The sequence below is a fragment of the Neltuma alba genome, unplaced genomic scaffold, assembly GCF_004799145.2.
Source record: "Neltuma alba isolate B1F8T4 unplaced genomic scaffold, ASM479914v2 tig00012732_pilon, whole genome shotgun sequence".
NCBI lineage: Eukaryota > Viridiplantae > Streptophyta > Magnoliopsida > Fabales > Fabaceae > Neltuma > Neltuma alba.
Window position 1 is genome coordinate 466,770 of NW_021637152.1, and position 13,659 is coordinate 480,428.

A 13,659-nucleotide genomic window follows, 5' to 3' on the forward strand; every position below is an offset into this window, starting at 1 on the left:
GTGGGAATAGGGGCAAAAGCAAGGGCATGTGTGGGTGTCAGTATGCTTTATTAGAAGAGGCCATGTGACCCATCAGATTTTGCATTATTTGTGTCTCTTTCTCTTTCTTTCTCATTCTTTAACAGCCTGTTTGTGGGTGTGGCCTGGGCATATATACACTCTTATGCAGAGGTCACTGTGTGTAGGACCACCAACCCCTCTTCTTCCCTTTCTTTTTTACCCCTTTCTCCTTTGTTTTTTGTATTCTCAAAACTTTTTGGCCTTGTGGGGGTCAATATTGTTATGTCATGCCCTTCGAGTTGGTTTGCGTTTCTTTCTAATACTTTTCAATCCATCTGTCATGTGCTTCTCTACTGTTTAAATGGTTCTTATTATAACTCACTGAGTAGAGTACTAATTATATTTTTCTAAGATTGCTTTCTATGTGACTTTTTAGATGCAATTCATGGTATTAAGTATGGATTAAATTGGGAAATTACTTTTTCACTTTCAGATAAAGTGAATAACTTAACCACCTTTTACTGATTTTGTCTATCAAGGTGATTAGAAGTGTTTTACTGTAATAAGGATCAGAGAAAGTATATAGACGTGTGTGTGTGTGTGTGTTAACCTCAGGAGATAAGCTAAGTATATTCACCCATGTGCTCACTTCCTTTTATGAATCAAACAATCCCTTTCTGTCTTTAATTCTTACCTTTATGCTATTATTACTTCTTCAAAAATATCAGCAAAGCCTTCTATCAAACTCGATTTAAATCATGTATATTCACTCAACCTTCAGACTGTAATTAAATGTAGGGTTAATATAATTTCTGGTTTCTTAAGTTTGCTCTTATTTTGATTTTGATCCCTCAAGTTTCAAGCTATAGATTTTAGTCATTTAAGTTTCATTTCATTTAAAGCATTGGTCCTTATAATCAAAAAAAAAAAAAAATTGAACCATTTTACTTTTTGAGGGACCAAAACCTATAGTTTGAAACTTGAGAGATCAAAACTAAAATAAGAACAAACTTAAAGAACCAAAAATTATATTAACCCTTTAATCTAATATGACTTGAATTTAACTGTCACGTCATGTTGATATAATTGAGAGCCCTAGTTAGCTGAAATAAAACACTAAGTAACTGAATTAATAATCATGTGATCATTCATTTAAAGTCCTTCTATCCACTTATCTTCTCTTTTTATTTTTATCTGAATACAAAATACATGTATAATCATTTTTAAATCAATGACCATATATATAGGAGTCAGCTGTATTATTAGGTTCAGAGTTGAGCTTACTAAATTACATATAGAAGGATAACTTGCGTTTTGCAGGAAACATTTAATACAGTACACATGGGGAGAGAGAGAGAGAGAGAGAGATGTAACCAAATGCAGGAGATGAGGTTACTGGCATGACAAGGAAGAGACCCTACTTGAATAAATGAGAGATACTACTAGTTGATGACAAATATATACTAAAAAACGACAACAACTGACTCCATAGCTATTGACCAAGTCTCCCTCTCTCCCAGGCTAGCTTTCTCTCTCTCTCTCTATATATATATGTATATGTATATGTGTATGTATATCATACAAACAGCACGTGTATGCATACAATATAAGAGAAGGTCAGACCAGAGGAGGTCAATCTGAGTTCTAGATGGAGTTTTGGAGTCAGAACAAGAGATATTGCTACCTCTTGTTTTTAATGTAAGAAATAGATAACTAATTTGCGGATAGTAAGAAAATTAGTTAAGTTAGTTATGTATAATAAATGAATATTGTCTTCTCTAAAATATCTTTATTAATCATGTATATCAGAGCTACTTCTTGATGAAAACTTCTTAACATGCTTAATCAATATAGGGATTATTTGTAATTAAATTTTGATATTAACAAATTTTCCTTGGAAAGTTGGCAATAAAAAATTTCCCTTGGAGAGAATTAGAGCCCGTTGATAGGCAGAACATGTGATAAAGGAAAAGAAACCAAACTTCAATTTTCCCCCCTCCGCGAAGTGAAGCAAAATTGAATGGATGGGCGTGATGATGATATGAATTGAAATTTGAAACCATAGATGAGTGACTAATGGGCTCGAAGATGTGTTCATTGGGCCTGGAAGAAGTGGGCTGAGGAAGAAAGGCCCGTTTTGGTATGTTGGGTTCATTCCTTCCAACCACTTGTATGACATAGTTTAGCAATGAATCCCTTTTATCTTTTATTTTTTATTGTAAAAAAAAGGAGAATCCCTTTTTATTCCAAAAAGGATTAATATAATATTTAGTTGCTCAAATTTGTCCTCATTTTGGTTTTGATCCCTCAAATTTTAAACAATAAGTTTTGGTCCCTCTAGGAACAAAATGATCCAAGTTTTTATTAGATTATAGGAACAAATGTTTTAAATGGAAAAAAAATTTAAAGGACAAAAACTTATGATTTAAAATTTGAGAGACTAAAACCAAAATGAGAAAAAATTTAAAAAATCAAAGTTCGTATTAATCCTTCAAAAAATATAAGAAATAAATTATATTACTCCCTACTTATAAATCGTGTCTTATTTTCATATATTATATTGATGATGGTTATATTGACATTGATCTTAAATTAAATCAAAAAATCCATATATATTGCTATATTATGCTTTCCTGACCAAAAGTATCTTGCTGATATATAAAATAAAATTTTCTAAAAATTATATTATTCTTAAATTATGAATAATGTAGTTTCTTTTTTAATATCGTGTAAGCATGTAAGGAATTGAAAATATAAAGTTAATATAAATCTAACAAACTAGATTCCGTCTGCTATGAAAAGTGTTTTTTTCCCCCATTAAAGAAAGGTGTTAATCACTGACAAATGCTTCTTCTAGTCTTTTCTTATAATTCACTGGAATGATTTTAAACACAAGCAATAAAATTTTTTTATCTGATTGATGGCCAAAAAAAAAAATTTATCTCATCTTTCTATGCCTACCTTATTAAAGTGGGTCACCCAGGCTATAATTGGTTTAATACAGGTTTAAAATGGTTAGATGAGGAAAAAAAAATTGGGTTCAGATGGTTGAATGTGAATCCTGAATCTTATGCTGTTTTTATTATCTTTTGTCAAAAAGTTAAATCGAGTACTTAAATCATTAAATAGGTTGTCTTGAAAAAAAATTTTAAAAAAAATTTAAAATTTTTCAGAAAATCTAGCTCCTCATAATGTGTTGAATAAAGTTTGAATTCTTATTAAGAAAAAGTGTGCATAATCAAATAAAATTGTCCACAACAAAAAATCATCTGTGCCTACCAAAATAGGAAAAGTGGGTCTCCCTTCCATTGAAATGTTCTAGTCTTCAGGCCCAAAAATGAAAAAAAAATGTTCTAGTCTCGTTCAGGCAAAAAAAAAAAAAAGTGAAGAAAAAATGTTCTAGGCTCGTAACATGGTGAATGCCGAATGGAACTTCTTATTACTTTTGTTGCCCTCTTCGGGTCAGTTTCACATATACACTGTACTTCCGCAAAGAGATGAGGGTTTTAGGCGGAGAAAGTTTAGTGAGCTCTGCGAATAGCTCAGAGGCTTAAACCCTAAATTCAAAAAATGGAATTGCAATCTGTTTGTTGTGGGCTTCCCTCTCAAACATTTTCTTCTAATCATCGCTCCTTGGAATTCTTCCATTCGAAGTCGTCATTGAGATTTCAGGGACTTCGCCCTGCAGCTGCGTCCAAACGTACATTTTCTTGTCAGTTGAATATCTGGGTGGATGTCATAATTTTTTTTTCCATATTATTACATGGTGGCGTGTTTCTATCTTTTCTCTTTCGCACCGTCTTCTGTCTAATATTCTCATAAGACGAAATTTTGCGGCACATTCCGTTTCAGGTTTGAAATGGCTGACTAGAGAACCTTTACGGTTGCGCTTTAACAAAAGGTCTGTTATTAATGCTTCGATTTCCAATGAAGATGGTGGATTGGAATTAAATCCAGGACAGCGTTCTAGTGTGCCTGTTACTAGATATCATGGGGTGGAGCCATTTCGTGGAAAATCAGGTTCTGTTTCTTTCTATGGGTTAACACACCACGCAGTTGAAGAGAGAAAATTGGTGTCCGCTCCTTTTCAAGAAGAGAAGGGCTCTCTCGTCTGGGTCTTAGCCCCACTTGCGTTCATATTGTCTTTGATTCTTCCGCAGTTCTTCCTTGGCAATGTGATTGAGGCGTTCTTCAAAGATGAGATTCTAGTAGGTATTTATAGAACCTTGTACTTGCTCTTCACATTTTTGTGAATTCGGCACGTCTTTATACTGTGTTTGTGTTTCTGTGTATTATGATGCATCTATATTTTGTCTGTGTTAGAATTCCTCTGCCAGAAAGATCAAAACTTTCGAACGTCTATTTATATTCGTTTCATTAATGATCGATAAGAAGTTCAATGATATGCTGAAGTTATAAGTTGCGTCAACTACTCAACTCCAGCACAAGCCTCTAGTTTGTGCTACCACCACTCCACATCTGTATGTAACTCGCATCATTATTGGCCAAAGTCAAAAAGGAAAAAAAGAAAAAGAAAGAAAACACACACACACGCCCCATTAGAAGTTACTACTTATGTGATCATTGAAGACTCATGCAGGCAGGATTCTGAAAAGCAGCTTCATAATGCTGTTATGTTTACATGCTCATGTTATCAATTAAGGCGAATGTTGACTGAGGTGATAACTAGAGTTTAAGATTTCTGTAGCTTCCTTTATCCAAGCTGTCTTCTGGCCCAATTCCCTGAGCTTTATATGATTTACTACTATAATAATTAATTGAATTTCATTTAAAATTTCAATACCAAAACAGAAAGTAGAGTAAATGATTTTTGTGGTGATGCCTCTAACAACATGACCTTCGCTTCCTTCACCTATCACCTATCCAAACAAAACAACAGGGGATGAAATAGAGAAGCCTTGATGTTTATTAGATTGTGAGGAAGAAAAACAAAGTGAACTGTGAAACAGATATTAAAGAATGTCCTTGTTACTTTTTTAGAAGAATTGCCATGACTTGTTGTCAATGGATTTCATTATTTACTGATTGCTCTTCAGATTCTGATGTGTTTCTGGTGCCCATGCATACTTAATTATGCTCATGGACGTTTGGGTTGAAATAGATGCGTGGTTTGCTTTGTTTTAGTTTGACGTGTTTATGTAGAAAATATCTTTAGTAATTTTGGTTAAATTTTCTCTTTCCAATGACATTCTTAGGGCAAGGAAGTTGAATTTTACATTTGACATGGTTTTGATTGTAAAAAAAAATCTTATTAGCAGCCGGGTGGAAATATCTCTAATAATTATTTCCATGTTCAATAAAATGCAGATATGATGAGTTCACTGTTTTCTGAGGCCGTTTTCTACTTTGGGCTGGTGACTTATCTTCGTGTGGTTGATCATGTCCAAAGGCCATATTTGCAGTATAGCGCGAAAAGATGGGGTCTTATCACAGGTCTCAGAGGATACTTATCATCCGCTTTTTTCACAACGGGCCTCAAGGTTATTGCTCCTGTCTTTCTTGTGTATTTTATCTGGCCGGTGGTTGGCCTGGCATCCCTGGTTGCAGTAGCTCCTTTCTTGATTGGTTGTGCTGTTCAATTGGCATTTGAGAGATATTTGGACAAGCGTGGGTCATCTTGCTGGCCTCTAGTCCCCATTATATTCGAGGTACGTTATGTTGTGTGGGGCTCCTTTTAAATTGAAGCGTCACGTGGTTTCATTTACCAGCCAATTGAAAATAGACTTGGTTTAAGAAAGTTAGTCAAGGTCATAACATTTGGAACTGATCTGCCAGGTGTATAGGCTGTATCAGCTGACGAAAGCTGTTAATTTTGTGGAGCGGCTGATGTACTCAATGTCGGGGCTCCCTAAATCCCCTGAATTGGTAGAACGAAGTGGTGCCTTGTTTGCAATGGTTGTGATCTTCCAATTTCTAGGGTTGGTATGCCTCTGGTCATTGTTGACATTCCTTCTGAGGCTTTTTCCATCTAGGCCCGTGGCTGAGAATTACTGACTTTCATCGCTGTGTATATTTCTTTGGATCATGTTTGATATATGTAGGGTATCATTATTAGTTTTCTTCCTTTTCTTCCTTTTGCATTTGGTTTGTTTTGTTTTTTCTTTTGGGTGGGGCGTTTCCATCAATGTAATGCCCCATTGAAGGTGCAGCTTGAGTTTATTATAGGTTTCTAATTGCTAAGTGTCGCTGTTTTGTTTTGTGCTGAGTTATCTGCCCGGTTTTTTCCCCATGTACATATTGAACGACCACTCTTATCTTTAAAAGTGACAAAAAGGTCCTGATTCGTTATCCGCTATTATCCATTTTTCTCCTAAATTTACCAATCATGAACATAGGAAGCTATGCTTATAATTAAGGAATTATAAGACCCGATAAAAAACATCATGACTTAATTAAAGTTGAGCTGAAATCATAGGGATTTAATGTTAATTATTTCTAATCAATTTTAATGTCTGCCGGGATTAGATTAAAAAAAGCTTCTGTTTTTTTCCCCCTAAGAATGGGTATTTTTTCATTAAAGACAATCATGTTGGAAATACTGTTTAACACTAAATATAAACATATTTTCCAATAGAAATTCGACCTTTTGGTATGTCTTGTTGCGGGTATTAGTCCTTTCTGTTTGTTAGTTTAAGGGGGGGAAAACCTATTTTTATATTGTACAGGAAAAATATCTGACAAATTGTCTTATAAAATGAAAAAAAAAATTGTTTCAAGAGGTTTCAAATATTTTTTTTTTTTGAGTGATTTCAAATATGTTTTTATATGCGAATAATTAGACACACACCAATGTTGAAAAAAAGTGGACCGGTTCATTCCGGAAACTAGAGAATCGACCTATGATCTAGTCCGGTTTAGCAACAAAATTCAGGGGAGATTGAATTGGAATGAGTCGGATTAATCAAAACCCAGTTAACTTGCCGAGTGATGTGGGTTATCGGGTTACAATTTTTTTTAAATTTGGATGATTCTTTTAAAAAAGAGGCAAGAATGAAAGGTAGAAAAGAAACTCCAAAACTTGCGGGATTGCTCTTCTTATTAGTCGTCCTCTTCCAAAACCCAACCCGTATCTTGATCTCAGTCTCTCTCTTCTAAAACTCAACTCGTGCTGCTCATGGAAGTCAAGGCAAAAAAGAGAAGAGACGAAAGAGACCAAGTAAGGGGTCCGCATGCCCTGCTTAGTGCATCTCTAGGTAGGGCATGCTCATCCCCAAATAACGAGGGTTGGGGGATGAGACCCTTTTTAAAAATATATATATTTGTTTTATTTAGGTTAATTTTTAGTGTATTCAGTCTAGTATCCTAATTGATTAATTTTTAGTGTATTTAATACCCTGAATTATTTTTTTAGTTGCGCCTAGTATCATAAATTAATTATTTTTATAATGTATTCACTATCTTAAAGTATTTTTAAAGTAAGACCCAATATCTTAAATTAATGAAATTTTAGTACATTTAGCATCCTAAAGTATTTTTTAATAACACTCGATATCCCAAATTAATTAATTTTTACTATATCCAGCATCTTGAAATATTTTTTTTGTAATACCTATTATTATAAATTAATTTTTAGTGCATCCAATGCATTAAAGTATTTTTTAGTAACACTCACTAATTGGAAAAAATACTCTAGATATATTAAAAATTAATTAAATTAGGATACTAAGTGTTACTGAAAAATATTTTAGAGTGCTAAATATAAATTAACCCTAAAAGATTAATAAAATTTTTTAAGAGAGAGAGAGAAGGAGGAAGTGGTATCTCATCCCCAAGGGATGCCGTTTAGGGGGTGGGCATCCCCTCCTCATTGATTGCAGGAATGGGGATTCAAGAAGAAGAGAGGTAGGAGGGAGAGAAGACAGAGTGAAAGATTAGTGTGCTATCATATGAATTGATGGAGACTTGTTAAGGGGGGGAAGAATAAAATAACCAAGTCACGTGAAGGCGTAGAGATGAAGAGAGGGGATGAGAAGCAAAAGTGAAATTTAAGAAATATAGAAAAAGAAAATTTTTAATGAGTTATGTGCAGAGTTTGACCAAAAAAAAAAGTCATGTGAAGAGGAAAAATAAAAAAAATTAAATCTTTTTATATATTTTAATTAAATTATTTTATTTTAATTATTGTGGTTTGATTTCGATCTGACGCCAATCTAACTCACTACTACCTCCATTTTTTAATATAAAACTTCGTTTAACTTTTATTTTAATTCTAAATATAAGACCCCAATCTATTTTATTTCTCATATTTATTCATTTTTTCTAAGATAATCCTTATAATAATAATAATTCTACCCAATAAATTTAATTAGTAAGAATATTTTAGAAAAGACAGCACCTATTTATTATAAATAAATAATTTAATTTATTTTTTTAATCTATTTAAATTAGTTAATTAATTTTATAGGAGATAATAAATTTTAAATCACTGGCCTGACTGATTGGATATTTTGAACCTTGGCGCACGCATGCGCCCTGCGCACTCAACTCAATACCGGCCTTGGATCCACTATGAATGTTTTCAAGATAACTACAAACCTTCTGGGCCAATCAGGCTATAGGTTCTGAAACTTATCTTCCCAACTTTTGGCCCAAAAATCTTAGAAGATTTGTCGCCATTATCATATTTGTTGCGTAGAACCAACAAGTATTAGTTCAAGTAGAAGGGATTTAAACACCTTAAACATCATGTTTTTAGTTTGATTTTTAAGACGGTGTATATAGAAAAAATATTGTTGGGAGGAATCTCCACTACGGTGTCTGACTGTACCTCGAAAAATTAGTTTCTTACTGTTCAGGTGAGAGGATACTCTGGGCAACCAAAATAAAAAATATTTGTTGTGTAGACTGTAGGGTTCATTTTGGTCCACAAGGTGACTAGGAAAAAACAAATCACTTCAAATTTACATTGGAATAGCTAAAATATTACTTACGCATGCAACGTTAGGAAAATAGAATAATCATCTTCCTCTACCTTTATATATGAATATATATATGTGTGTGTATAAGATATCATCTCAAACTCAATCTTCCATTAAAGTTAATCTTAACGTCTTCTATTTGTATTTTCCATTTGCAATGTTCCCAAAATCTAAATTGGAATTTCACACTTTCCCCTTTTCTTGTATCTTGTGCTATTTAATAAGGTTCCTCTCCACATTTGAAGGAACAATCCAAAATAGCGAAATCAATATGATTTTCAATTATTAAATTAGACCCGATTTTTTTAAAAAATAAATTAGCCTGTCTAAATCAAGATCCATTTAAAAGCATGTGAAGCTAGAAATGATGATTGGGTCAAATGTTTTTTTAAAAAAAAGTAATGTCTTGTGGAAATTCGGTAGGTACCTATTATTCCGACTTAACAATGCTCATATTAATTATTCATAATAGTCAAAATACCATATATACCAAATAATTATTGAAAAATAAAAATTACATAGATAATCACACTATTAAAAGTTGTAAATAATTCTCCTTCCATTTCAGAATACGAGTTATATTCCACAACAATCTCATGGGTACCAAAAAGAAATGAATAACTCATTAGAATTGTCAAAGAATTAATTTATTTTCTATCACTACTTCTGTTAAGTGTACTCGTATTAGCCAATCCAAAAACAAAATCATTAATTCACTAACCATCTCCTAATCATGACTTATGTTTTAGACCCCATTGAACATCATGTTTGAAATCACTTATAAACACATTTTATATAAGCTGAGACAAAATTTATCTCACATACTTACCTCGTATTTCGTAAATCATGATTGAAAAGCTACTTATATACTTTATTAGATAAAACCATTCTCACATATTTATTTGGTACATCATAAAATTATTTCTCTATAATTAACTCAAAGGGGGGCAAATATACCATATTTAATCAATCATAACCAAAAAAAGTCTTCTCACCCAATGTGCAATAGCTTTCTCTCTCTATATATAATGTATATATATAAAGAGAGATGCAGTGGAAATGTGTGAGAGGGTATAAGGGGAATAGAGCACATGGAGAATGTGAAAAGATGCATATGAAAAGGGAAGAGGCAAAGTTGCATTCAGAAAAAGGATGACAATAAGACACCCAGAGACGAGAGTAGGAAGCAAAGTAGGTACACCAATTTGCTTGTGATTCCCGTTGAACCCGCCTCAATTTATGTTTCTTCAATCATTTATACTTAAATAATATTCCTTATCACTCCTACAATTTCCTCAATTTATTTTCACACATTAATTAAAGCATTCAACTCTACACATATGTGTGCATATTATCTTATAATTAGTGCTCCGAAAATATACTCCTCTGATCCTATTTATAGAGCAGAGAGAGAATATATTTTTTTATTCTATTTATAGGGCATTGAGAGAATTTTTTTTTTGTATGGATGTACAATTTTACCCATCATTTGTTACTGTGTTAACTTTGTTTACATGAGGTATAATGTATAGTAAATTGAGATAAAGTTGGAAAATTATTAAATTTTAAATTAGAGTTAATGAAATTTAAGATTTTTCTTAATCTGTGTGAGACATACTGAAAGTGCCTTATGAATAAAACCATATGAGTATATGAGAAGGTCAATACAATCTTTAGTCTTTAAAATTTAAACTCGTTTTGATTTTGATATCTGAAATCCCAAACCAGTGTTTTTTGTCCTTATAAATTTACTCTATCTATAAACGTTTGTCCCTACAAGTTAAACGATTTTGAATATTACTGATATGAAGATCATTAGTTTCGACGATGTGGCCTATTACTGAGTAAAATAAGCTAACATCTTAGTAGTCACCTTAATAGTTTATGTGGATATATGGCATCCTTATCCTATTGTTTGATGTTTCTAGTTAATTAATAAGTTTTGTTGCTCTTTGTGCATTGTGTTTTGGAGCTCTTGCTCTATATTTTCATATACCCACATAAAGTAAAAGGATACTAAATTATTTTACTTATTCATCAGGTCACATTATCGAAATTGATGGTTTTTGTGTCATATTAGCAATATTTAACACCATTTAACTTACGAGAACTTTATAGACAGAGCAAATTTTAAAGATTAAAAACACTAGTTTTAAATTTCGGTGATCAAAATTAAAATGAACTCAAATTTTAAAATTTAAAAATTATATTAATAACCCTATTTAAAAGAATATATGCCAACTAAAGGTCGATAAATATCTAAAACAAAGGAAAGTGTTATCTAGTTAGTAACCGCAGAGTTATGTCTATGTCATGTGATGCAATGTATAGATATTTGTATTGTTGCATTCAAGAAAACTTTATTGTATTAATGTACGCAAGAAATTTGCATATTAACCCTTTCTATTATTTTTCATGTTTAGACTATTTTGATTAATTACATAAAATAGTTAAACTTAAAAAAAAAATTTGTTTTTTAAAATACTATGGTGGTGGGAAGGCGACAATCCTGAAAATGAAATGGCGAGAGCCGCAAGACATTGCACGTGGTAAGATTTCGCAGGAATTATGTTATTATCAACAGCTGGGCACCAATGCAATTATGACCTGTAAACCATGAACTTGAAAGTTCAAACTGTTAAATTCATAACTGCTACGAAAAGGTCTCTGTCTTCTTCATTTTCATGGGTCCATCATCGATCTACACTCTTCTCTTATTATTTTAATTATGATGATGATGATGGTGATCATTATTATTTTACGTAATTAATTAAATAACAATTTTCATAAGTTGAGTTGTCTCAACACATATCACTATCCAAAAATGATCCACAAATTAAAAAAGCAAACTACATTTTCACTTTATTCAACATGGATATAATCTCTTCTGGGTTTGTTTTGTCCTTTCCAATCATCATAACTAACTTGGATTATCTATCTATTATCTGCTAATGGGGTTCCTCCACGTCAACCGTTGTTGTGGCACTCTCACATACGTTTGTGAGTTCATTTGTAAGAGCATGAATGATCTTTGCGTCCTAACCTAAGCTGCAAGATAATATTTTGTGTACGTGCATGTGTTTGTGTGTAAAGAGAAAGAAAGAGATTTGTGTCTATCAGATATGTTTGTGATTATACATATTGACACAACTTTTTTTCATATGAATGATTAATATCCGTACAGGATAATGCAAGAATTCCATATTCTTGTTGAATTCTAAGATGTTTTTTTGGTCAAAGCTGGGCTTGGATTGCTTGTCAAGGAAAACAGATATTTTATTTTAATATTCTTTTGGTCCTAAATATAAAACCTATTTTTAGTGTAATTTGTATTATAAAACGGGTTCTATATTTAGGACCGGAGGAGTAATATTTTTGAGGAATTTTAAATACAATGTTGAATATGTTTGATCAATGTAACATTGCATCGGCCTTCAAAATTGTGTGGTGATTTGTTTTTTTACTTTTTATGCATGAGATATTTTTCTTCTTAGTTTTGAGTATCTCCCAATGAATTATTATTAATAATGATTCTTTAATGTGAATATTTCTAAAGTGGTTTAAGGATTGAGTAAAATAAATACTTCCCAATCCTTATTATAACATACTCCTCTGGTACTATTTATAGGGTAGAGAGATAACACATTTTTTGGTCCTATTTATAGGGTATTGAAAGAAATTTTTGGTATTGATGTACAATTTTACCCCTCATTTATTATTGTGTTGACTTTGTTTAGATGAAGTATAATATATATTAAATAGGGATAAAGTTGAAAAATTATTATATTTTAAATGAGAGTTAATGAAGTTTAAGATTTTTCTTAATCTATGTGAAACATGCTGGAAGTTTCTTATAAATAGAACCAGAGGAGTAAATATATAAAAATTGATCTCATATAAATAAACATGATAATAAAATTTAAATAAAGATAAATTAAAAAATATAATTTAAAATCATATATATGATACTTATATACTTGAAGATGAAATAGCAACGAGAACAAAATCAATAATGGAGCATGGTTAAGATTGTCAAAAGCTCCTCACATGGTTTTAGGTAAGGACAAGGATATGATCATTGTGCATGAACCCAAAAGAAAAAAGGAATATCTTTTTGCAAATGTAACATTGACTATATATTAGTTACCTTTGTTGTTTCACCTAAACAATAAAGTATTCCTGAAGACTAACTTTATTTTATCTCCATTTTTTTTTTGTGAAGAAAATCTTGCCTAGATCCTTGTATTTGCATATTTTCATTCATGATTGTCTTATTTTATGTAATTTTCCAAACCAAAGGCGCCAAGCCAAATGCCAGCCAAATCAATTTGTCAATATTTCAACGAATATTTCTTAGGTTTGGTCATAGACAGCTCATTCATATAAAAAATACTCCTTCGGTCCTTAATATAAGATCTATTTAATTAATTTGATTAGATTAGAGAAGTTAGGTAACTTAGTTAATTATAAGAAATGTAACACATTTTTCTTAGAATACCATAAGCATCTTTCTTAATACTTCCTCTTCTTCTTCTACTTGATTATGGTTGAGAGAGTATCCATAGGGTTAATTTAGATAAAACTGATAAATATGAGAAATGGATATTATATTTAGGACCAAAACCAACTCAACAATTGGGTCATATATTAAGGACTGGAGGAGTACAAAATTATTGGGGGGTGACTTGGAAATTCCAAAAAAAAAAAAAGGAAAGGAAAA

At 31.9% G+C, this 13,659-nt stretch overlaps 1 protein-coding gene across 1 annotated transcript; it reads left to right on the forward strand.

Annotated features, from left to right (window-relative positions):
- Nucleotides 1-3,516: 3,516 nt before the first annotated feature.
- On the forward strand, nucleotides 3,517-6,177 carry LOC114730461 (uncharacterized). Its single transcript, XM_028917548.1, has 4 exons — nucleotides 3,517-3,700; nucleotides 3,853-4,212; nucleotides 5,329-5,669; nucleotides 5,797-6,177. The coding sequence occupies exons 1-4, from the start codon at nucleotides 3,571-3,573 to the stop codon at nucleotides 6,013-6,015; spliced, it is 1,050 nt and encodes a 349-aa protein (XP_028773381.1). The 5' UTR covers nucleotides 3,517-3,570; the 3' UTR covers nucleotides 6,016-6,177.
- Nucleotides 6,178-13,659: the final 7,482 nt, after the last annotated feature.

Bases quoted from the DNA above. Each gene is read 5' to 3' on its own strand.
- LOC114730461 (XM_028917548.1), top strand. From the start codon at position 3,571: ATGGAATTGCAATCTGTTTGTTGTGGGCTTCCCTCTCAAACATTTTCT. The intron at 4,213-5,328 runs GTATTTATAGAA...AATAAAATGCAG, and splicing joins CAAAGATGAGATTCTAGTAG to ATATGATGAGTTCACTGTTT. The intron at 5,670-5,796 runs GTACGTTATGTT...CTGATCTGCCAG, and splicing joins TAGTCCCCATTATATTCGAG to GTGTATAGGCTGTATCAGCT.